Source organism: Bombina bombina, chromosome 4, assembly GCF_027579735.1.
Source record: "Bombina bombina isolate aBomBom1 chromosome 4, aBomBom1.pri, whole genome shotgun sequence".
Taxonomy (NCBI): Eukaryota; Metazoa; Chordata; class Amphibia; order Anura; family Bombinatoridae; genus Bombina; species Bombina bombina.
The window spans coordinates 1,170,252,430-1,170,278,749 of NC_069502.1; the positions used below are offsets into that span (position 1 = coordinate 1,170,252,430).

The window sequence follows — 26,320 nt, forward strand, 5'->3', positions numbered from 1 at the left end:
CAAAAAGAGAGAGAGGTAGCCGAAGCCTTTTGACCTCTCCTCTGTCCAGAGTAAACGACAAACAGGGAAGAAGTTTGACGAAAATCTTTAGTTGCCTGTAAATAGAACTTCAGGGCACGGACTACGTCCAGATTATGCAAAAATCGTTCCTTCTATGAAGAAGGGTTAGGACACAATGATGGAACAACAATTTCTTGATTGATATTCCTGTTAGAAACTACCTTAGGTAAGAACCCAGGTTTAGTACGCAGAACTACCTTGTCTGAATGAAAAATCAGATAAGGAGGATCACAATGTAAGGCAGATAACTCAGAGACTCTTCGAGCCGAGGAAATAGCCATCAAAAACAGAACTTTCCAAGATAACAGTTTGATATCAATGGAATGAAGGGGTTCAAACGGAACGCCTTGCAGAACGTTAAGAACCAAGTTTAAGCTCCACGGCGGAGCAACAGTCTTAAACACAGGCTTAATCCTAGCCAAAGCCTGACAAAAAGCCTGAACGTCTGGAACTTCTGCCAGACGTTTGTGCAGAAGAATAGACAGAGCAGAAATCTGTCCCTTTAACGAACTAGCAGATAAGCCCTTTTCTAAACCCTCTTGTAGAAAAGACAATATCCTAGGAATCCTAACCTTACTCCATGAGTAACTCTTGGATTCGCACCAATATAAATATTTACGCCATATCTTATGGTAAATTCTTCTGGTAACAGGTTTCCTAGCCTGTATTAAGGTATCAATAACCGACTCCGAGAAGCCACGCTTTGATAGAATCAAGCGTTCAATCTCCATGCAGTCAGCCTCAGAGAAATTAGATTTGGATGGTTGAAAGGACCCTGAATTAGAAGGTCCTGCCTCAGAGGCAGAGACCATGGTGGACAGGACGACATGTCCACTAGGTCTGCATACCAGGTCCTGCGTGGCCACGCAGGCGCTATCAGAATCACCGATGCTCTCTCCTGTTTGATCCTGGCAATCAGTCGAGGAAGCATCGGAAATGGTGGAAACACATAAGCCATGTTGAAGACCCAATGTGCTGTCAGAGCATCTATCAGCACCGCTCCCGGGTCCCTGGACCTGGATCCGTAACAAGGAAGCTTGGCGTTCTGGCGAGACGCCATGAGATCCAGATCTGGCTTGCCCCAACGATGAATCAGTTGAGCGAAGACCTCCGGATGAAGTTCCCACTCCCCCGGATGAAAAGTCTGGCGACTTAGAAAATCCGCCTCCCAGTTCTCCACGCCTGGGATGTAGATCGCTGACAGGTGGCAAGAGTGAGACTCTGCCCAGGGAATTATCTTTGAGACTTCCAACATCGCTAGGGAACTTCTGGTTCCCCCTTGATGGTTGATGTAAGCCACAGTCGTGATGTTGTCCGACTGAAATCTGATGAACCTCAGAGTTGCTAACTGAGGCCAAGCTAGAAGGGCATTGAATATTGCTCTTAACTCCAGAATATTTATTGGGAGGAGTTTCTCCTCCTGAGTCCATGATCCCTGAGCCTTCAGGGAATTCCAGACTGCGCCCCAACCTAGAAGGCTGGCGTCTGTTGTTACAATTGTCCAATCTGGCCTGCGAAAGGTCATCCCCTTGGACAGATGGGGCTGAGAAAGCCACCATAGAAGAGAATCTCTGGTCTCTTGATCCAGATTTAGCAGAGGGGACAAATCTGAGTAATCCCCATTCCACTGACTTAGCATGCACAATTGCAGCGGTCTGAGATGCAGGCGCGCAAATGGTACTATGTCCATTGCCGCTACCATTAAGCCGATTACTTCCATGCACTGAGCTACTGACGGGTGTGGAATGGAATGAAGGGCACGGCAAGCATTTAGAAGTTTTGATTACCTGACGGAGGCCAGGTTAATTCTCATCTCTACAGAATCTATAAGAGTCCCTAGGAAGGGAACCCTTGTAAGTGGCAATAGAGAACTCTTTTCCACATTCACCTTCCACCCATGCGACCTCAGAAATGCCAGAACTATCTCTGTATGAGACTTGGCAGTTTGAAAACTTGACGCTTGTATCAGAATGTCTTCTAGGTACGGAGCCACCGCTATGCCTCGCGGTCTTAGTACCGCCAGAAGTGAGCCCAGAACCTTTGTAAAGATTCTTGGGGCCGTAGCTAACCCGAAGGGAAGAGCTACAAACTGGTAATGCCTGTCTAGGAAGGCAAATCTTAGGTACCGATAATGATCCTTGTGAATCGGTATGTGAAGGTAGGCATCCTTTAAGTCCACTGTGGTCATGTACTGACCCTCTTGGATCATGGGTAGGATGGTTCGAATAGTTTCCATTTTGAATGATGGAACTCTTAGGAATTTGTTTAGGATTTTTAAGTCCAAGATTGGTCTGAAGGTTCCCTCTTTCTTGGGAACCACAAATAGATTTGAATAGAATCCTTGCCCGTGTTCCGTCCGCGGAACTGGGTGGATCACCCCCATTAGTAAGAGGTCTTGTACACAGCGTAGAAACGCCTCTTTCTTTATTTGGTTTGCTGATAACCTTGAAAGATGAAATCTCCCTTGTGGAGGAGAAGCTTTGAAGTCCAGAAGATATCCCTGAGAAATGATCTCCAACGCCCAGGCATCCTGGACATCTCTTGCCCAAGCCTGGGCAAAGAGAGAAAGTCTGTCCCCCACTAGATCCGTTTCCGGATAGGGGGCCCTCTCTTCATGCTGTCTTAGGGGCAGCAGCAGGTTTTCTGGCCTGCTTGCCCTTGTTCCAGGACTGGTTAGTTTTCCAGCCCTGTCTGTAACGAGCAACAGCTCCTTCCTGTTTTGGAGCGGAGGAAGTTGATGCTGCTCCTGCCTTGAGGTTACGAAAGGCACGAAAATTAGACTGTTTGGCCTTTGATTTGGCCCTGTCCTGAGGCAGAGCATGGCCCTTACCTCCCGTAATGTCAGCGATAATTTCTTTCAAGCTGGGCCCGAATAAGGTCTGCCCTTTGAAAGGAATATTAAGCAATTTAGATTTAGAAGTCACATCAGCTGACCAGGATTTAAGCCATAGCGCTCTGCGCGCTAGGATGGCGAATCCGGAGTTCTTAGCCGTAAGTTTGGTTAAATGTACGACGGCATCAGAAACAAATGCGTTAGCTAGCTTAAGTGCTTTAAGCTTGTTCATAATTTCATCCAATGGAGCTGTGCGAATGGCCTCTTCCAGAGACTCAAACCAGAATGCCGCCGCAGCAGTGACAGGCGCAATGCATGCAAGGGGCTGTAAGATAAAACCTTGTTGAACAAACATTTTCTTAAGGTAACCTTCTAATTTTTTATCCATTGGATCTGAAAAGGCACAACTATCCTCCACCGGAATAGTGGTACCCTTAGCCAAAGTATAAACTGCTCCCTCCACCTTAGGGACCGTCTGCCATAAGTCCCGTGTGGTGGCGTCTATTGGAAACATTTTCCTAAATATAGGAGGGGGAGAAAAGGGCACACCGGGTCTATCCCACTCCTTGCTAATAATCTCTGTAAGCCTCTTAGGTATAGGAAAAACGTCAGTACACACCGGTACCGCATAGTATCTATCCAGCCTACATAATTTCTCTGGAATTGCAACCGTGTTACAATCATTCAGAGCCGCTAATACCTCCCCTAGCAATACGCGGAGGTTCTCAAGCTTAAATTTAAAATTAGAAATCTCTGAATCCAGTCTTCCTGGATCAGATCCGTCACCCACAGAATGAAGCTCTCCGTCCTCATGTTCTGCAAATTGTGACGCAGTATCGGACATGGCTCTCCCATCATCAGCGCGCTCTGTCCTTAACCCAGAGCAATCACGCTTGCCTCTTAATTCTGGCAATTTAGATAATACTTCTGTCATAACAGTAGCCATGTCTTGCAAAGTGATTTGTATGGGCCTCTCTGATGTACTTGGCGCCACAATATCACGCACCTCCTGAGTGGGAGGCGAAGGTACTGACACGTGAGGAGAGTTAGTCGGCATAACTTCCCCCTCGTTGTCTGGTGATAATTTCTTTACATGAAAAGATTGACTTTTATTTAAAGTGACATCAATGCATTTAGTACACAAATTTCTATGGGGCTCCACATTGGCCTTTAAACATAGTGAACAAAGAGATTCATCTGTGTCAGACATGTTTAAACCGACTAGCAATGAGACTAGCAAGCTTGGAAAATACTTTCAAATAAATTTACAAGCAATATAAAAAACGCTACTGCGCCTTTAAGAAGCACAAAAAGCTGTCACAGTTGAAATAACAATGAACCAAATTAGTTATAGCAACCAAATTTTCACAGTAAATGTATTAAGTTAGCAAAGGATTGCACCCACCAGCAAAAGGATGATTAACCCCTTAATACCCAAAAACGGATAACAATTTGATAATTAACATTTTTATCACAGTCAAACACACTGTCGCAGGTCTGCTGTGACTGATTACCTCCCTCAAAATGAATTTTGAAGACCCCTGAGCTCTCTAGAGACATCCTGGATCATGGAGGATGAAGTAGGAAGATTGTGACTGAATTTTTACTGCGCAAAAAAGCGCTAAAACAGGCCCCTCCCACTCATATTACAACAGTGGGGAAGCTTAGTTAACTGTTTCTATGCAGAAAACAAAGATAGCCATGTGGTAAAAATCATGCCCCAATAAGTTTTATCACCAAGTACCTCACAAAAAACGATTAACATGCTAGTAAACGTTTTGAACATACATTTTAAAAGCTATGAATTGTTATTAATAAGCCTGCTACCAGTCGCTTTTACTGCAGTGAAGGCTCATACATTACTTCAGTATTAACAGTATTTTCTGAGTCAAATTCCATGCCCTAGAAAAATACTTCAGTGTACACACACTCATCAGCCTAATACCAGTCACTACCACTGCATTTAAGGCTGAACTTACATTACATTGGTATTAGCAGTATTTTCTCAGTCAATTCCATTCCTTAGAAAATTAATTTACTGCACATACCTCGTTTGCAGGGGGGGCCTGCATGCTATTCCCCTTTTCTGAAGTTACCTCACCCTCAGAATGTGCGAGAACAGCCAGTGGATCTTAGTTACGTCTGCTAAGATCATAGAAAACGCAGGCAGATTCTTCTTCTAATACTGCCTGAGAACAAACAGCACACTCCGGTGCCATTTAAAATAACAAACTTTTGATTGAAGAAATAAACTAAGTTTAAAAACACCACAGACCTCTCACAACGACCTATCTTTAGTTAGGTTGCAAGAGAATGACTGGATATGACATGTGAGGGGAGGAGCTATATAGCAGCTCTGCTTGGGTGATCCTCTTGCAACTTCCTGTTGGGAAGAGATATAATCCCATAAGTAATGGATGACCCGTGGAGTGACTACACTTAACAAGAGAAAAACCAACTGTTCGCACATTGACAGAGCCTCATCTCAAATGTCGCAGCATAAACACAATAAACAGTAGACAACATTGTGCACAAATCCCTCCCCCCCTGTTCTATAACCTCCATTCCTGGGGTATTAACCCTTGATTCTATACAGATAAAAGGAGTGACACTGTGACCCTGTCTTCTTACGTTATATGTATATAATGAAACAATCTTACCAGAATCTATGCCATGGAACATGAACACGGCCTTTCAAGTGTGACAGGTTAGTAGCGTCGCTCCTGACATGGACTTGAGAACAGAAAGCAGGCAGCGAAACTCGTCAACGCTGATTGCTTATGGAGCTGTTAATCTGAGTCGGGATGGTTTCGCAGAAAGACTCTCCCTGCATCTCATGACTCTAACTTTCACCCATACTCTCACTGAGAGGCTGACAGGACTACTTAAAACTCCAGTCCCATTGCGAAGAGTACTACCCTCCATAAGAGACTACTCCGAATCTTCCGACACTTCTCTGCCCACCTCCTGTGACGAAAGGCAAAGAATGACTGGTGGATGAGGGGAGTGGGAGAGGTATTTAAGTCTTTGGTTGGGGTGTCTTTGCCTCCTCCTGGTGGCCAGGTTCTTAATTCCTAAAAGTAATGAATGAAGCAGTGGATTCTCCTCCCATTAAGATGGAAATTGTATTTCATGCCCCTTTAAAAGGGACATTAAACTGCTGGGAACAACTACTCTAGAATGGTTACTACTTAATATGCTATTACTTTCCCTCCTGTTACTGCAGCTCTCTTTAAAGCTGTGTTTTAATTTTAAGCTCTAAAAAGTTGTCCATTAGTGAAGCTCCGCCTCTTTGTACTGGGGGCTGCCATCTTGGAGCACAGGTATTCTCACTGTGACATAAGTAGTGAGCATTTACATATCAATGAAGTTGTCAAGTTTTTTACAACTGTATAAGGTGCGTCAGATTAGGGTGCATGATACAGAGCAGGAGCTGTACATTTTTGTTGTCGCTCCATTGCTCTACATTATTGTCGAGAGCTTTATCAAATATATTTTGTGTAACTAAAACTGTGAAAAAAAAATGTAAAGCTCACATGATTTATCATGTACAGTAACCTGAAGCACATTATACAGCTGTAAAAAAGTGGCCAATATCACTGATCTGTGAGTGAGCACTGCTTCTGCCACAGGCTGTGAGAATACCTGAGCTACAACATGGCAGCCCCCAGTATGAAGAGGCGGAGCTTCAGTATCTTGCACCTTTAAGCTATTAAAATAGGAGAATTGATTTGTAAAGAGCTGCAGGAACAGATACAATAACAGTTACTGTTCTTTTGTAGTTGTGCACAGCAGTTTAATGTCCCTTTAAGTATACTGAATCTCTATGATGTATATACTGTACAAAGAAAAGTATACAAAAAAGGTATATTTCTTAGGAAAATCAAATTCTTAAAGATAAAGAATAAAATGTTTGCTCTAAAGCGACTGTAAGCATCACACATATAATTATGACTGTGTGGCTGTAGACAAGTTCCATTATAACTCAATTTATATCAGCTGTTTAAACTGCAGAACTGTTATAGCAAACGAAAATGAAAAATGCTATTTCAGTAAAATGTATCAATTACTGCAAAGCCTGAAAATGTAATGTAAATCTTTACTGCACTTCAAAGAACAGGAATGTTTTCTTTGATCCGATAGAGGCAATGTTTTTTTCTAATAAAAATGTTAAACAATTTGGCTTTAAATTTGTCATAGTGATTGTTTTCCAATGCCCTCTGAAAAAAATCTTGTACATACAATATTTGGTTGTGGGGTTTTTTTGTGGGGGGGGTCTCAATATTGACATAGTGAAATCATATTAAAACACTGAACATTCCCTAGTTTAAAGGGATAATAAAGAAAAAAATTAACTTTCATGATTCAGATAGAGCATACAATATTCTGTTTTACTTATATTATCTAAATTTGCTTTGTTCTCTTGGTATCCATTGTTGAAAAGGATACTGCGCTAAAAGCATACTGACTTAGCCCCTTCGCTGCGCTAGTTCTCATGCCGTGTCTCATTGCATGAGAACGAGTCTCATTTTGTAGCCTACAGAAGCGCGCTCTCATGAGCAGAATGCCTCCAGGCAATGCAAACGTGAGGTCATGTTCGCTATACACCTCACTCGGAATACGAGCACACATTTGTGTGCGCTGGCATTACTTAGTTGAGTGCAAATATTGCTTTCGTGGAAGCGATATTTTGCACTCAACTTGTAATCTAGCCCATAGTGTATGCTCTTGAGACTAATTCAGTATGCGCTCATGGATTGGCGCAAAACAAGATGTGAAAATCTGATAACTGTATTATGTAACTTAAAATTAAACGTTTCTGACTTCTGTGTTCACTTGCTTTACAGAAATGTTAAGCACCAAACTACAGTTAATTGGTTTTTTTTTAACCTTTAAGTTAAACCAATTACATTGTTTAATTGATTGCTGTAAATATCTTGTTGCTGAAAACCTATTACATTTATATACATTTACTACATAATGTAGTTTCCTGTTTTCCCATTTCTTTGTAATCAACATGAAGCAAATGCACAATAGACACTGTATTTAATGTACTAACCAGTGAGATCGGTTCCCTCTGGGAATATCAGGAGTTGAAGCGGCTCTTTTATGTCACAGAAATAATCCAACATGTCTTCAAAGTGATTTTTGTCCGCTTCCCACTTCCTGTGAATGAAAATAAAGGCAGCAACCTGCATGGCCCAACCTAAAGATGAAACACAACATAAAAAACAGATTAAGATCCACATGTTGAAAACACCAAGTGCTTTATCCTCTCCATAGTGTAAAGAGAGTCACAACTAAAATACATACAATATACCGACCTACCCAAGATGTTTTGTATTATAAGCAGCACTTTCCAAAGCAAAATATCTGTTAAAATAAAATAATTTCATCAGTTAAATGTATAACTAGCACCAGATTCACTATGCTGTTTATTTGCCAGATACAAGTTCTGCGTTAATGTCACAATGAGCACTGGGGGATTTGGAGCAGACAGCTACGTGTAGCTGAGGTAGCTCACTGTATGTTTAGCAGCGTATTTGATAGCACAGCTCTGTGAAATGAGAGAGGATGCACTACTGTAAAAGGTAGTTAGCTGATGACTCTAAGGTGATAAGTTGGTTGGCACAGTTGATAAAAAAACGCACAAGAATATGCAGACAAAGCGGTAAAGAACATGGTTAGCATATTTAAAGTGATGGTAAATGATTGTTGCAATTAGTTTCCAAGTAAAAATAAAAACTTTTTTTTTTTTAAAAGTGCATATATATTGTATAATAAAGGAGTTTAACCAAGTGGGCCATCTTACCATTGCAATAGAAGAATTACTAATATGCACTAATTTAACCCTTTCACAAATAGATTAAAAACAAAAAAACATAATTTATGCTTACCTGATAAATTTATTTCTCTTGTAGTGTATCCAGTCCACGGATCATCCATTACTTGTGGGATATTCTCCTTCCCAACAGGAAGTTGCAAGAGGATCACCCACAGCAGAGCTGCTATATAGCTCCTCCCCTAACTGTCATATCCAGTCATTCGACTGAAAACAAACAGAGAAAGAAGAAACCATAGGGTGCAGTGGTGACTGTAGTTTAATTAAAATTTAGACCTGCCTTAAAAGGACAGGGCGGGCCGTGGACTGGATACACTACAAGAGAAATAAATTTATCAGATAAGCATAAATTATGTTTTCTCTTGTTAAGTGTATCCAGTCCACGGATCATCCATTACTTGTGGGATACCAATACCAAAGCTAAAGTACACGGATGATGGGAGGGACAAGGCAGGATTAAGCGGAAGGAACCACTGCCTGAAGAACCTTTCTCCCAAACACAGCCTCCGAAGAAGCAAAAGTATCAAATTTGTAAAATTTTGAAAAAGTGTGAAGCAAAGACCAAGTCGCAGCCTTGCAAATCTTTTCAACAGAGGCCTCATTTTTGAAGGCCCAGGTGGAAGCCACAGCTCTAGTAGAATGAGCTGTAATCCTTTCAGAGGGCTGCTGTCCAGCAGTCTCATAGGCTAGGCTTATTACGCTCCGAAGCCAAAAAGAAAGAGAGGTTGCCAAAGCTTTTTGACCTCTCCTCTGTCCGGAGTAAACGACAAACAGGAAAGATGGTTGAAGAAAATCCTTAGTAGCTTGTAAGTAAAACTTCAAGGCACGGACTATGTCCAGATTATGTAAAAGACGTTCCTTCTTTGAAGAAGGATTAGGGCACAACGATGGAACAACAATCTCTTGATTGATATTCTTGTTAGAAACCACCTTAGGTAAAAACCCAGGTTTGGTACGCAGAACTACCTTATCTGCATGAAAAATCAGATAGGGAGAATCACATTGTAAGGCAGATAGCTCAGAGACTCTCTGAGCTGAGGAAATAACCATCAAAAACAGAACTTTCCAAGATAAAAGTTTAATATCAATGGAATGAAGGGGTTCAAACGGAACTCCTTGAAGAACCTTAAAGGGACACTGTACCCAAAAAATTTCTTTCATGATTCAGATTGAGCATGAAATTTTAAACAACTTTCTAATTTACTCCTATTATCAAATTTTCTTCATTCTCTTGGTATCTTTATTTGAAATGCAAGAATGTAAGTTTAGATGCCGGCCCATTTTTGGTGAACAACCTGGGTTGTCCTTGCTGATTGGTGGATAAATCCATCCACCAATAAAAAAGTGCTGTCCAGAGTACTGAAACCAAAAAAAAGCTTAGATGCCTTCTTTTTCAAATAATGATAGCAAGAGAACGAAGAAAAATTGATAATAGGAGTAAATTAGAAAGTTGCTTAAAATTGCATGCTCTTTCTGAATTACAAAAGAAAAAATTTGGGTACAGTGTCCCTTTAAGAACCAAGTTTAAGCTCCACGGGGGAGCAACAGGTTTAAACACAGTCTTAAATCTAACCAAAGCCTGGCAAAATGCCTGGACGTCTGGAACCTCTGCCAGACGCTTGTGCAAAAGAATAGACAGAGCAGAAATCTGTCCCTTTAAGGACCTAGCTGATAATCCTTTGTCCAAGCCCTCTTGGAGAAAAGACAATATTCTAGGAATCCTAACTTTACTCCATGAGTAAGTCTTGGATTCACACCAATAAAGATATTTACTCCATATTTTGTGGTAGATTTTCCTGGTAACAGGCTTTCGTGTCTGTATTAAAGTATCAATGACTGACTCGGAGAAGCCACGCTTTGATAGAATCAAGCGTTCAATCTCCATGCAGTCAGTCTCAGAGAAATTAGATTTGGATGATTGAAAGGACCTTGTATCAGAAGGTCCTGTCTTAGAGGCAGAGTCCAATGTGGAAAGGATGACATGTCCACTAGGTCTGCAAACCAAGTCCTGCGTGGCCACGCAGGTGCTATCAGAATCACCGATGCTCTCTCCTGTTTGATTTTGGCAATCAGTCGAGGGAGCAGAGGAAACGGTGGAAACACATAAGCCAGGTTGAAGAACCAAGGAGCTGCTAGCGCATCTATCAGCGTCGCTTCTGGGTCCCTGGACCTGGATCCGTAACAAGGAAGCTTGGCGTTCTGGCGAGACGCCATGAGATCCAACTCATATATGATTTTTTATGCCTGATGAAACGGTCTGTGAACCGTGAAACGCGTTGCATGATTGGGTGATTATTGGACACCCTGTTATCCACTCTCATCAGCAATCATTGTGCTGTTGTTTTTAAACTTTTATGCTTTTTTAAATAAATTTGGATATATCTTTTATCCTTTGAGTGGATTCATTTCTACCCACCATCTGCCATTGTTCACCTATGAGAGACCAGCCCAGCACTTGAGGGAACACATTATCATACAAATATCAGGATACCTAGAGTTTGGGTGAGCTGCCACACCTCTACCAATCTGCAGCCTGCTTCTACAAGCACATTGGTGTGCTCTGGGAATATGTGAGTACCCTCCACATTAAGGAATCTGTTGTGGTTGTACCATTAATAATCTGCACATGTGGTGCCCGTATTTCTTGTCTCCCTTATAGCACCATCTTACGCCAAGAGCGCCTTAAAGTGGGTGAGCTGTCACACCTTTCTAATTCTGCAGCCCACCCCTACCAGCACATAAGTGTGCTCTCCAAATTTGTGAGTACCCATTTGGCAATAGTTCTGTGACTTGTTAATTAATAGATGATACCACACATGAGGCGCCCCTCCATTCTGTTTTATCTTATATGGCATCTGTTGTTACAATTGTCCAATCTGGCCTGCGAAAGGTCATACCCTTGGACAGGTGTACCCGAGACAACCACCAGAGAAGAGAATCTCTGGTCTCTTGATCCAGATTTAGCAGAGGGGACAAATCTGTGTAATCCCCATTCCACTGACTCAGCATGCATAATTGCAGCGGTCTGAGATGAAGGCGCGCAAATGGCACTATTTCCATTGCCGCAACCATTAAGCCGATTACCTCCATACACTGAGCTACCGAAGGGCGCGGAATGGAGTGAAGAACACGGCAAGCATTTAGAAGTTTTGATAACCTGGACTCCGTCAGGTAAATTTTCATTTCTACGGAATCTATAAGAGTCCCTAAGAAGGAGACTCTTGTGAGTGGGGATAGAGAACTCTTTTCCTCGTTCACTTTCCACCCGTGCGACCTCAGAAATGCCAGAACTATCTCTGTATGAGACTTGGCAACTTGAAAGCTTGACGCCTGTATCAGGATGTCGTCTAGATACGGAGCCACCGCTATGCCTCGCGGTCTTAGAACCGCCAGAAGTGAGCCCAGAACCTTTGTAAAGATTCTCGGGGCTGTAGCCAACCCGAAGGGAAGAGCTACAAATTGGTAATGCCTGTCTAGAAAAGCAAACCTTAGAAACCGATGATGATCTTTGTGAATCGGTATGTGAAGGTAGGCATCCTTTAAGTCCACTGTGGTCATGTACTGACCTTCTTGGATCATGGGTAGGATGGTCCGAATAGCTTCCATTTTGAAAGATGGAACTCTGAGGAATTTGTTTAAGATCTTTAGATCCAAAATTGGTCTGAAGGTTCCCTCTTTTTTGGGAACCACAAACAGATTTGAATAAAAACCCTGTCCTTGTTCCGTCCGCGGAACTGGATGGATCACTCCCATAACTAGGAGGTCTTGCACACAGCGTAGGAATGCCTCTTTCTTTATCTAATTTGCAGATAGCCTTGAAGGATGAAATCTCCCTTGTGGAGGGGAAGCTTTGAAGTCCAGAAGATATCCCTGAGATATGATCTCCAACGCCCAGGGATCCTGAACATCTCTTGCCCACGCCTGGGCGAAGAGAGAAAGTCTGCCCCCTACTAGATCCGTCGCCGGATAGGGGGCCGTTCCTTCATGCTGTCTTAGAGGCAGCAGCAGGCTTTCTGGCCTGCTTGCCTTTGTTCCAGGACTGGTTAGGTTTCCAGGCCTGCTTAGATTGAGCAAAAGTTCCCTCTTGTTTTGAAGCGGAGGAAGTTGATGCTGCACCTGCCTTGAAATTTTGAAAGGCACGAAAATTAGACTGTTTGGCCTTTGCTTTGGCCCTGTCCTGAGGAAGGGTGTGACCCTTACCTCCAGTAATGTCAGCAATAATTTCCTTCAAACCAAGCCCAAATAAGGTCTGCCCCTTGAAAGGAATGTTGAGTAATTTAGACTTCGAAGTCACGTCAGCTGACCAGGATTTAAGCCATAGCGCCCTACGCGCTTGGATGGCGAATCCGGAATTCTTAGCTGTTAGTTTAGTCAAATGAACAATGGCATCAGAAACAAATGAGTTAGCTAGCTTAAGTGTTCTAAGCTTATCAATAATTTCAGTCAATGGAACTGTATGGATGGCCTCTTCCAGGGCCTCAAACCAGAATGCCGCCGCGGCCGTGACAGGCGCAATGCATGCAAGGGGCTGTAAAATAAAACCTTCTTGAATAAACATTTTCTTAAGGTAACCCTCCAATTTTTTATCCATTGGATCTGAAAAAGCACAACTGTCCTCAACCGGGATAGTAGTACGCTTTGCTAAAGTAGAAACTGCTCCCTCCACCTTAGGGACCGTCTGCCATAAGTCCCGTGTAGTGGCGTCTATTGGAAACATTTTTCTAAATATAGGAGGTGGGGAAAAAGGCGCCCCCGGTCTATCCCACTCCTTGCTAATAATTTCTGTAAGCCTTTTAGGTATAGGAAAAACATCAGTACACACCGGTACCGCATAGTATTTATCCAGCCTACACAATTTCTCTGGTACTGCAACTGTGTTACAGTCATTCAGAGCAGCTAATACCTCCCCAAGCAACACACGGAGGTTCTCAAGCTTAAATTTAAAATTAGAAATCTCTGAATCAGGTTTCCCCGAATCAGAGATGTCACCCACAGACTGAAGCTCTCCGTCCTCATGATCTGCATATTGTGACGCAGTATCAGACATGGCCCTTACAGCATCTGCACGCTCTGTATATCTCCTAACCCCAGAGCAATCGCGCTTGCCTCTTAATTCAGGCAACCTGGATAATACCTCTGACAGGGTATTATTCATGATTGCAGCCATGTCCTGCAAGGTAATCGCTATGGGCGTCCCTGATGTAATTGGCGCCATATTAGCGTGCGTCCCCTGAGCGGGAGGCGAAGGGTCTGACACGTGGGGAGAGTTAGTCGGCATAACTTCCCCCTCGTCAGAATCTTCTGGTGATATTTCTTTTATAGATAAAGACTGATCTTTACTGTTTAAGGTGAAATCAATACATTTAGCACACATTCTCCTATGGGGCTCCACCATGGCTTTCAAACATAATGAACAAGTAGTTTCCTCTGTGTCAGACATGTTTAAACAGACTAGCAATGAGACTAGCAAGCTTGGAAAACACTTTAAACAAGTTTACAAGCAATATAAAAAACGTTACTGCACCTTTAAGAAACACAAATGTTGTCAAAATTTGAAATAACAGTGAAAAAAGGCAGTTACACTAACAAAATTTTTACAGTGTATGTAACAAGTTAGCAGAGCATTGCACCCACTTGCAAATGGATGATTAACCCCTTAATACCCAAAACTGAATAATAAAAGACAAAAACGTTTTTTTTTTTGTTTGTTTGTTTTCAAACAGTCACAACAACTGCCACAGCTCTACTGTGGCTTTTTACCTCCCTCAAAAAGACTTTGTCCTGGATCATGCAGAGGGAAGCTGAATGTCTGTCAGTATTTTTAGCTGCACAGAAAAGCACTAAAAAAGGCCCCTCCCACTCATATTACAACAGTGGAAAGCCTAAGGAAACTGTTACTAGGCAAAATTCAAGCCAGCCATATGGAAAAAAACTAGGCCCCAATAAGTTTTATCACCAAATACATATAAAAACGATTAAACATGCCAGCAAACGTTTTATATTACATTTTTATAAGAGTATGTATCTCTATTAATAAGCCTGATACCAGTCGCTATAACTGCATTGAAGGCTTTACTTACATTAGTTCGGTATCAGCAGCATTTTCTAGCAAATTCCATCCCAAGAAAAATATTAACTGCACATACCTTATTGCAGAAAAACCTGCACGCCATTCCCTCTCTGAAGTTACCTCACTCCTCAGAATATGTGAGAACAGCCATGGATCTTAGTTACTTCTGCTAAGATCATAGAAAACGCAGGCAGATTCTTCTTCTAAATACTGCCTGAGATAAACAGTACACTCCGGCACCATTTAAAAATAACAAACTTTTGATTGAAGAATAAACTAAGTATAAAACACCACACTCTTCTTACGACCTCCATCTTGGTTGAGGCTTGCAAGAGAATGACTGGGTATGACAGTTAGGGGAGGAGCTATATAGCAGCTCTGCTGTGGGTGATCCACTTGCAACTTCCTGTTGGGAAGGAGAATATCCCACAAGTAATGGATGATCTGTGGACTGGATACACTTAACAAGAGAACGTACACATATACTTTTTTAATGGCAAAGATTTAAATATGGCATTTCATTAGTTAAAGGGATACTACACTCAAATTATTTTCTTTCATGATTCAGATAGTACATGCAATTTTAAGCAACTTTTTAATTTACTACTATTATCAATGTTTCTTCATTCTCTTGCTATCTTTATTTGAAAATGATTCTAAGCTAAGTAGCTGGCCCATTTATATATATATATATATATATATATATATATATATATATATATATATATATATATATATACACACGCACACACAAAATTGAACTGTTCTACGGGTACAGAACATTTCTTATTTCTCCACAATATTCCTATAAATGAATGTTTTAAGTGCATTCTCCTACTTTGCAACTTGACTAGGATATCGGAAAACAAAAATCTCTGAAAAGTGCTCAAAATCTCCTCAAAAGCTACCTTTGTGGCTCAAATGTTATGTATACAGCTCCAAAACTCTTCCACCTAAATTCAAAGATGCTACTTAATTGGTACTTAAAGTCAATCAGCCTTCTCTATTTACATATGCCCCGATCCACTCATTTTGTATTGCCCCCAGACCTCAAATCAGATCAGAGCCCTACTTATCTCACATAAGACACACTCCTGTTGATGATGGCTTTCCCTCTGCTTCTCCATGTCACCCATGCTTCTTCTCAGTACCTAAACGCCACGTATCTGATGTCCCCCAATAACCAAATCCGTGGAGAGGAAACCAAAATCGATTCCATTCAAGAAAGTCGCTCAACCAGATGTGACATCACCGCTGCGTATCGCTTTACTCTTACGCTTTTCGTGAACTCTTTTACTTCGTCACATCCAGTTGAGCGGCTTTCTTGAAAGGATTCCTATACCAGAGATGCTCCTTTGCTGATTTGGTTTCTTCTCCACAGATTTGGATATTGGGCGGATTATACCCATTTATTGTGTATTTTGGGACTGGCATATTAGCAGCATTGACCGGATATTACATACTATCATCTAGTGTGTTTGTGCCTCAGCACTTTTATCAATACATATATGTGTGCAAGCTAAATGTAACTGTGTGACTACCTGCACAGATTATTGGTTTCCTGTGGTGGAACGACATTTTAAATACCATATTAAATAAATTGGTTTTATTTATTATCAGAAACAGTTTTATCTTTAATACTGTACATCTATCTGGAAATCCGCTGAGAAGCTTCTACACTTACACCTTCCTAAAGAAAAATTTTCTACAGATTACATCCCACCAATGCGGATTATAAACCTCATAGTATTGAAGTATAGCCAGGTGAGCAGCATTCGATCATCAGTTTATGCTTACCTTTAGTGTTGAACATACTGCACTATAATATTTTTTGCCTCTCTCTTTATGCCATAAACACATTTAATTCCCGAGAGCGCTGTCTTAAAACCCCTTGCTACTTTGACTTTCTATAAAAAAAAGACTCCCCTTCTGAGTGACTTAAAGATCTTGTGTTTTTTTTAAAGATAGCAGCACAGTGGAATTAGTGAGTATCATAAAATAAATTTAATTTCAACAGGGAGCTTACCTTACTAAACACTATGACTTTATATAACACACAAAGTCCAATACCTTGTGTGTTATATTAAAAGCAAAAATGGAAGAGTTAGTTACCGCATCTGGTCAAATGGGACAAGCCCATGTACCAAGTCAAGGTCTCTCCCAAAACCTGGGTCCCTAAAACAGCCATACAATGCAAGCTCTCAATCCAACATACTGGTAACAAGTCAAGGGTGCACAGGCGAATGTAATCACCCTAGACATATACACAGAAGGGGACTGCACTCTCAGACTGAACTGGGTACACATCCTGTGAATGTCAAGGTCTAGGGTGATTACATAAGTCTGAGAACCTTTGACTTGTTCCCAGTTTGTTTGATTGAGAGCTTGCATTGTTTTTTTTTTTCAATTTTTTTGCTCCATTGACTTCTATGGGGGGATAGGTTATCGTGCGCACAATATTAAGTTTGGCTTTTTGCATGCGTCGGGTTAGAGCGAGCACAATAACTTTTTACTTTGAAAATCGTAATACCAGCACAACCTGACGCGCAAAAGCACTAAAAACACTCCTCTTGTAATCTGGTGTAAACTGTGGATGTACTACTGTGTATCCCATTATATAGTTTTCTAATAAAGGGGGCAACTTTATTTAGCAAGAATATTTGTCCCAACAGGTTTTACATTTGCTAAAATAATATTTTATTTTCTTAAAGTGATGGTAATCTCTGCAGCATAAAGTCACATATACTGAAAGCTCCTGTGCTAACTAACATATCGATCTGCTTTTAGCATTAAAAAGTCAAATCTGCCTGTAATAATTAAGGGTTTTGTCCTGCTCCGTTAACTGCTGTAATGCAGCCTCTGTCACAGAATCTCTCTTTGGCTTTCTTGACCTTCAGTTGTTTTAGCCAATCAGAGCCTCGCCATGCGCCCCATGTAAAGTATCGACAGCACGTTCCCGTGCTTGTAACTCTGACTACAAGAAGAACTGCGCAACTCGCTACAAGCCGTTTGCGCAACAGAAATCACTGTTTACTGTTTTTGATGCGCAAACAGCGTAGCGAGTTGCGCATGCGCAGTTCTTCTTGCAGTCAGAGTTACAAACACGGGAGCGTGCTGGCAATACTTTACATGGGGCGCATGGTGAGGCTCTGATTGGCTAAAACAACTGCCAGTCAAGGAAGTCAAAAAGATTCTGTGACAGAGGCTGCATTACAGCAATTAACGGAGCAGGACAAAACCCTTAATTATTACAGGCAGATTTGACTTTTTAATGCTAAAAGCAGATCAATATGTTAGTTAGCACAGGAGCTTTCAGTATATGTGACTTTATGCTCCAGAGTTTACCATCACTTAACTATTAAGCAGAGTTTACCAAGTCAATAAGCAAGTTGCTAAAAGTAGCTTCAATAAAGAAAATATAAAAAAAAAAAAAAAAGCATTTTTTTCCCAAACATAATACTGAGAAACACACAAAGTCAAAGAGACTTATAGAGCTTTTACTACAGTAATTTTACTTATGTAGAGAAATGCAAACATTTCTTTAAATAGAACTTTTTCCACTAGTAAAATAATGTATATTCTCAGAATATAAACAATGATGAAATAGATAGGAACCTCAACAAGAAAAATGTATCTGCTGGAGCCTTTAACAAGCTTTTAACAAGCTTTGCAAGATGTGTTAAATTCTTTATCGACTGTAAATGTTTTAAAGGTTAAAGAATTTATGTATCAATCTTTTGTCAGACAAGAATGAGCATAATATTGTTATGCATTTGGTTTAAGGTTATTTAAAATGGAACTTTGTGATTAATGTAATAAAGCAGCATGTATGGGTTAGAAAAATATCACCAGCAACAAAAAGGAATCTCCAGCTAAAAAAGGCCTTTCTTTTGTGCACTGTACTATCCGTAGCTTACTACCAAAAATCGATGCACTGCAAAGCCTGGTGTTCACATTACAAGCCCAAAATCATTGGGATCTCTGAATCGTGGCTAACCGCAAAAATACCTGACTTTGCCATTGCAATACATGGGTATTCATGCCATAGAAATGACAGAGCAAAAAGAGGAGGCGGCATTGTAATTTATGTTGACAATTCCATAAAGTACACCCCTTACAAAAATTCAGCTCTCCTGCCACCTTTGATTTCCTTTCTGGCACAATTGAGATCCCGTGCAGTAAATCAATCATTGTTGCAGGAATCTACCGCCCACCTAGCTACTCTGTGCATTCCCAAAAACAATAGTTATTGCCTGCCGTTTAAGACTTTGCAGCTAACGCAATTAATCTCCTCCCCAACTGGCACTCCATTGATTGGATTCTCTCCACTTCTCCTGACTAAATCCAGGAGGTGGTAAACGAGAAGATGTTGGTGGTCCTTAACATCATGAAGCAGGAATTAGTCTCCTCTGATGGTGTCACCCCCATCACGCCGCAACTCCCTACAGGGCCTGGCTGGACATCAGTGAAAACCGATGGAGAAGTTAAATTACAATCTCCCTACGCACGTAGCTAGATTGTATTTTTAACTCCTCCCACCCGGCGCACTGCTCAGAGGAAGATGCTTCCGATCTAAAGCCATCAGAGGTTGGTATAGTCTTAGCTTGAAATAGTGGAATTAAATTTATATATAAAAAAGAAAAAAAATCTCTTATATTTAATTTATTTTCTTCCCTTTACCTGTCTCTTTGTAGTAGTTTTCCAAATTTCTTCAGATGGACTTACATCACTGTGTGTCTTCCTCCCATCCATCATCTTTTTTTTCATTAAATATAAATTATTTTTCATTCTAATAAATTTCCTGTGCACAAAGCCATTCCACCTGAATTCCAGTAATTACCATCCAGCAGATCAGCCATATCCCACCAGTATTATAGTAATTGCCAGTAACATCAGTCGTGGTTAGCTCACATCCATATTGAGAGCTTTCTGATATAAAAACTTAATTTATGACTCCAATGTCTGTCCATGATCATAAGTAGTTTTGAATAATTCCTAACTGGGGAGGTAACTTGGAAGTCTTATGGTCCCTTTAAACATAATTTTTTCCCACTTTCTGCCTCTCTGTTTCCAGCTCAAAAGTAAACACTCACCCTTCATCTGTCATTTGGAAGTATTCTCTCGGTTCTGACATTCAGTTAGCTAATTCCAAAAAATATTATTAAAAATGTGTAAATATATACATAATATAAACTTAGCTATGGTTATACTAGTTATGTACAGTATGTATGTGTGTATGTATATATATATATATATATATATATATATATATATATATATATATATATATATATATATATATATATATATATATATATATATACATACATACACACACACACACACACACACACACACTATAGAGGTTTGTACCTTTTTTAAAAAAAAAATCATGTTACTGGTCCACGGAATTCAAAATTTAGTGGTTCCCTGAGGTCCGAAAGGTTGATGTGACCCCTGCTTTAAGAGATCCCTCTCTACATATCTCAAAACAAAATGCACCTGTCATGGTTGATTATATATTTTCTACCTTTTCTATGTTAAATTTTGCATTATGTATTAATATTGTTTTTGTATTTTATTGTACCCTATTGTATCAATGCAATGTTTTGTAGACCCAGGACATACTTGAAAATGAGAGCAATCTCAATGTATCCTTCCTGGTAAAATATTTTATAAATAAATTTAAAGAGATATGAAACCCCAAGTTGTTCTTTCATAATTAAGAGGGAGCATGTCATTTTAAACAACTTTCCAATTTACTTCTATTAACAAATTTGTTTCATGCTCTTGGTATCCTTTTTTATAAAAGAGCAGCAATGCAATACTAAAGCAGTGATCTCCGAAGAAAAGTTCCCAGCCAGGTGGGGAAAGGGTAACACTTTGCAATATTGTAAGATCAGTTATTTCTAAATGTTACTTAAAAGGGGACATAGAACACAACATTTTGCTTTCATGATTCAGATAGAACATACAATTTTAAACAACTTTTCAATTTACTTCTATTAATCCATTTCTTAGTTTTCTTGTTATCCTTTGTTGAAAAGCAGGAAGGTAAGTTAAAGGGTACAGTCTAGTTAAAATTAAACTTTCATGATTCAGATAGGGCATGTCATTTTAAATAACTTTCCAATTTACTCTTATCAAATTTGCTTTGCTCTCTTGGAATTCTTTGTTGAGAGCTAAACTTAGGTAGGCTCATATGCTAATTTCCAAGCTCTTGAATGCCGCTTCTTATCTCAGGGCATTTTGACAGTTTTTCACAGATAGAGAGCGTTAGTTCATGTGTGTCATATAGATAACATTGTGCTCACGCACATGGAGATACCTAGGATTCAGCACTGATTGGTAAAAATGCAAGTCTGTCAAAAGAACTAAGAAAAGGGGGCAGTTTACAGAGGCTTAGATACAAGGTAATCACATAAGTAAAAAAAAAAAAAAAAAGTATATTATCCCCTTAACAACCGAGGACGTTCCAGGAACGTCCTACAAAAAAACACCCTTAAAGTGAAAGTAAATCCTAGTGTTTTACAAACGCTAGGATTTACTATTGAAACAAATAAAGGGCACTTTCATTCATGAAGTATAAGATACTTCATGTAGAAAGCTCCTTTATTTGATTCAATCTATCGTCGTTTTTAGCTGCTTCGGCAGCCCACGGCTAAAAAAAAAATTTGGCTAAGAGGTGACTTTTTCACCTCTTAGCTAATAGCCGTGCGGTAAATCCGTACTGCTATTGGCTAAGAGGTGAAAACGTCACCTCTTAGAAAAAATTTTTTTTAGCCGTGCTCTGCTGTAGGAGCTAAGATCGATTGAATCAAATAAAGGAGCTTTCTACATGAAGTATCTTATACATCATGAATGAAAGTGCCCTTTATTTGTTTCAATAGTAAAGCTTAGCGTTTGTAAAACGCTAGGATTTACTTTCACTTTAACGACCAAGGATGTTCCTGGTACGTCCTCTGGGGTTTAAAGCGGTGGAAGCAATCATGATCACTTCCAGACGCTTTCAAGGTATTGCAGTGATGCCTCGATATTGTTATACTTTTTTTACCCACCGATGCAGAGAGGGCAACTCTGTGGCCCTCTCTGCATCGGCTAGCGATGGTGCCGATAGTTGGTGGGTGGGAGCCATTACTTGGAGGCGGGTGGGTGGCTCATCGCTGGTGGATATACGCCAGAGGGGCGGGATCGGGTTCAGGGTCGCTGGTAGTGCGCACGGGGGCGGGAATGGGTGGGACCGCTACACTATAGAACATAGTTTAGTTAATACATGCAGGGAGAGGGTAATCTGAACGCAGGAGCCACTCAAACAGTATTGCAGTGATGCCTCGATATTAAGGCATCCTGCAATACTGTTGATGACTGCTGGGCTCCATTTTGATCGCTCCCACAGAGCAATCACTTCTGGTTTGACTCCACGTGGAGCCCAGTAGTCAGGCAGAGCATCAGAAGCCATCGGTCAGGCTTCTGATGCTCTGTAAGTGTGCTAAGTGCCTTGGTGGGTCCAGGCACTTAGTAAAGTAAATAAACATATAAAAAATATGTATTTTTAATAAAATAGCCCCATATAGCCCCCCTCCCCCATGTGGCTTCAAAGATGGCGATGCCCAGTGCATCATGGGGCTTCTGGGGGTGTCCCTAGCCTGCCTCATCATATGGGGCAGGCTGGGGTCATCCAATCTGAGCTTGCTCTATAATTTAATTTATAATAACAAAATATCCCATTTGTCTGATCATGTTTTATTAGTAAATATTGACACTGATCAGTGTGGATCTCCCTCCCTCTGCTCACTTGCGTTTTTGTTGGAGAGAGAGAGAGATTTAGTTATATTAGTTTAAAAATTGAAACCCAAAGGTTCTTTTCAGAGCCATTAATCCCTAGCTTGCCAGTGATCACTACAAATCACTGGCTCTTGCACAAAAGCACTTTTTTGCTCTGTGCATTTTTTTAGGGGTTCATTTTTTTTAGTAATTTTTTGTGAGACTCAAAGGCTTTTATCAGAGCCATTTAGTTAATTTAAATGTATTTATTTTTAGTAATTAACCCCTAGCTTGCCAGTGATCACTATAAATCACTGGCTCCTGCACAAAAGAACTTTTTTTGCTCTCTGCATTTTTTTAGGGGTTATTTTTTTTTTTTTTTTTTTTTTTTAGTAATTTCTTGTTATACCCAAAGGCTCTTTTCAGTTAATTTAAATTTAGTGTTGATTTTTTTTTTTTTTAGTAACTTTTTTTTCTCTGTGACATAAAAATAAATCATGTCACAGAGAACATATAGTGCTGAGGAGGCATATGCCATCCTTGAGTCAGAGTCAGATGCCTCAATGTCGGACTCAGACCCCAATTTTGACCCTGCCATATGCACAGATACATCATTAGATGCAGTTTCAACTGATAGTGATGTATTTGTGGCTGCTAGCCCCCCTGCCAGAAGGAGACGTGTTGCTCCAGCTGCCATTACTGCTGAAGGGTGGGTAATGCCTCATCTCCAGGGGCCAGATATTCCACCCTTCACAGCAAATCCTGGCATAAATGTGGATGAGGTAGGATTTAGCCCCAGCAGTTTATGGAGATGTTTCTGGGTGATGATGTATTGGGAGAACATTGTCGCCCAAACTAATTTATATGCTCATCAGTTCAGTGCTGCAAAGCCTGACAGTTTTTAGGCAAAGCAGCAATGGGCCCCCGTCAATGTGCCAGAATTTAAAAAATTCTGGGCATTGACTATGCTAATGGGCATCATAAAGAAAACCTCCATCTGCTCCTACTGGAGCAGTAGCCCCATTAGCTCTACCCCCATTTTCAACCAAAGTATGTTGTGGAAGAGGTATGAAATGATACATTTCATGCACTTCAGCGCCAACAGCCTGTGCCCCCCTAGGGAGCATCCCCAATTTGACAGGCTGTATAAAATCCACCCACTGATTACCCACTTTGCTGCCAGGTTTGCATTGGGGACTGCTTCAAGCAGTATCACACACTGGTAAATTTTAAAAAAAAAAATACATTTACTGATGTGTTTTTTTGTTTTTTTTTTGGGGGGGTGCTTATGTTTACTGTTACTGAGTTTGTTTTTGTTTTTTTATGGTTACTGTGCCAGAGTTTTACATTTCACTGTTCTATTTTTTATAATGTCTAAAATTGGTGCTGTATTTTACCAAAACCCCTGTCAAACCTATGCATGGGGAGCATGGGTGTACTCAGGGGGTCTTGCAGAAAACAACCTGGAGTGTTTTTTTGCAATAACTTACAACAGTCTCTCCTAAATCATAGTCAAAAAGCAATGTGTGTGCAAAAATGAAAATTGAAAAATTATCACCATACACTTTCTCCAATTTTTTTTGGCTAAAACGGTTGCATCAAAACACTCTATATACACAATACCTTGGGGTGTCAACTTTTCAAATATATGCACATTCATGGCAAGCAAATAAATTGGGGTATGTAAAAAGGCCCCCAAAAAGACGATAGGCAAAGAAGATATGTTAAATGTGAAAAAAAAATCACAAACACATGTCAGGCATTTGGCATTGCACCCCCAAACAAACCAACACACCTATGCATAGGTGGTATCACTGTACTCAATAGATGTTGGTGAACACATATTGGGGTCTTCATTAGCAGTAACACATAACATGAGCTGAGAATCCATGCCTAAAGTATGTGTGTGAAAAATAACAAAACAATTACTAGCCAATAGTTTGACAAAGATTGGTGGCTGAATTAGTGCATGGCAAGTGTTAAAAACAGCATATCAAATACCCTAGGGTGTCTACTTTTCAAAAATATATAGTTTGATGGGGGTAAATTACATTGGCCGGCTTCAGAAATGTCCCAAATAGGACATGGGTGCATGGGATGTGAAAATTCCAAGTTGAAAAACTGGAATGTGCTCCCTAAAAATAAGGCCTTTAGCCCTCAGAGAACCCGACACAGCTATACATGTGTGGTATTACCGTACTCAGGAGATGCTGTTAAACACATATTGAGGTGGTTTGTTTTTTGGCAGTAACACATAACAGGAACTGAGAATCCATGCCTAAAGTACAATGTGTGTAAAAAAAATGACTACCCAAAAGTTTGACAAAGACTGGTCGTTGAATAAGTGCATGGAAAGTGTTAAAATGCCAGCAATTCAAATACCCTAAGGTGTCTATTTTTCAAAAAGATATGGTTTGATGGGGGTAATTTACATTGGACGGCTTCAGAAATGTCCCAAATAGGACATGGGTGCATGATAAAATTCCAAGTTGAAAAACTGGAATGAGTCCCGTAAAAAACAGAATTTATGCTTACCTGATAAATTACTTTCTCCAACGGTGTGTCCGGTCCACGGCGTCATCCTTACTTGTGGGATATTCTCTTCCCCAAAAGGAAATGGCAAAGAGTCCCAGCAAAGCTGGTCACATGATCCCTCCTAGGCTCCGCCCACCCCAGTCATTCGACCGACGGACAGGAGGAAATATATATAGGAGAAACCATATGATACCGTGGTGACTGTAGTTAGAGAAAATAATTCATCAGACCTGATTAAAAAACCAGGGCGGGCCGTGGACCGGACACACCGTTGGAGAAAGTAATTTATCAGGTAAGCATAAATTCTGTTTTTTCAGGATTAAATTCCTATTTATTGTTATTATATGCACCCATATAGGGTATCACAAGAAAGGCCAGTGTATAATATGTTTGGGCAGTGGCGTACCTAGGGTATTTGACATCCGGGGGCCAAACATTTTTTAACGCCCCCTTCTATAAATTCTGTTTTCTCCAACATTGGTGTGTCCGGTCCACGGCGTCATCCTTACTTGTGGGAACCAATACCAAAGCTTTAGGACACGGATGAAGGGAGGGAGCAAATCAGGTCACCTAAATGGAAGGCACCACGGCTTGCAAAACCTTTCTCCCAAAAATAGCCTCCGAAGAAGCAAAAGTATCAAATTTGTAAAATTTGGCAAAAGTGTGCAGTGAAGACCAAGTCGCTGCCTTACATATCTGGTCAACAGAAGCCTCGTTCTTGAAGGCCCATGTGGAAGCCACAGCCCTAGTGGAGTGAGCTGTGATTCTTTCAGGAGGCTGCCGTCCGGCAGTCTCATAAGCCAATCGGATAATGCTTTTAAGCCAAAAGGAAAGAGAGGTAGAAGTCGCTTTTTGACCTCTCCTTTTACCAGAATAAACAACAAACAAGGAAGATGTTTGTCTGAAATCTTTAGTAGCCTCTAAATAGAACTTTAGAGCACGGACAACGTCCAAATTGTGTAACAAACGTTCCTTCTTTGAAACTGGATTCGGACACAAAGAAGGTACAACTATCTCCTGGTTAATATTTTTGTTGGAAACAACTTTCGGAAGAAAACCAGGCTTAGTACGCAAAACCACCTTATCTGCATGGAACACCAGATAGGGCGGAGAACACTGCAGAGCAGATAACTCTGAAACTCTTCTAGCAGAAGAAATTGCAACCAAAAACAAAACTTTCCAAGATAATAACTCAATATCTACGGAATGTAAGGGT

General features: G+C 40.6%; 1 protein-coding gene across 1 annotated transcript in view; it reads right to left on the reverse strand.

The window, feature by feature from the left end:
• Positions 1–26,320, reverse strand: part of LCLAT1 (lysocardiolipin acyltransferase 1) — a 530,390-nt gene that overhangs the window by 325,221 nt on the left and 178,849 nt on the right. The window contains exon 4 of the mRNA XM_053712637.1: positions 7,953–8,099. Within this exon, the coding sequence (XP_053568612.1) occupies positions 7,953–8,099 (147 nt within the window). The remainder of the gene's footprint in view (positions 1–7,952; positions 8,100–26,320) is intronic.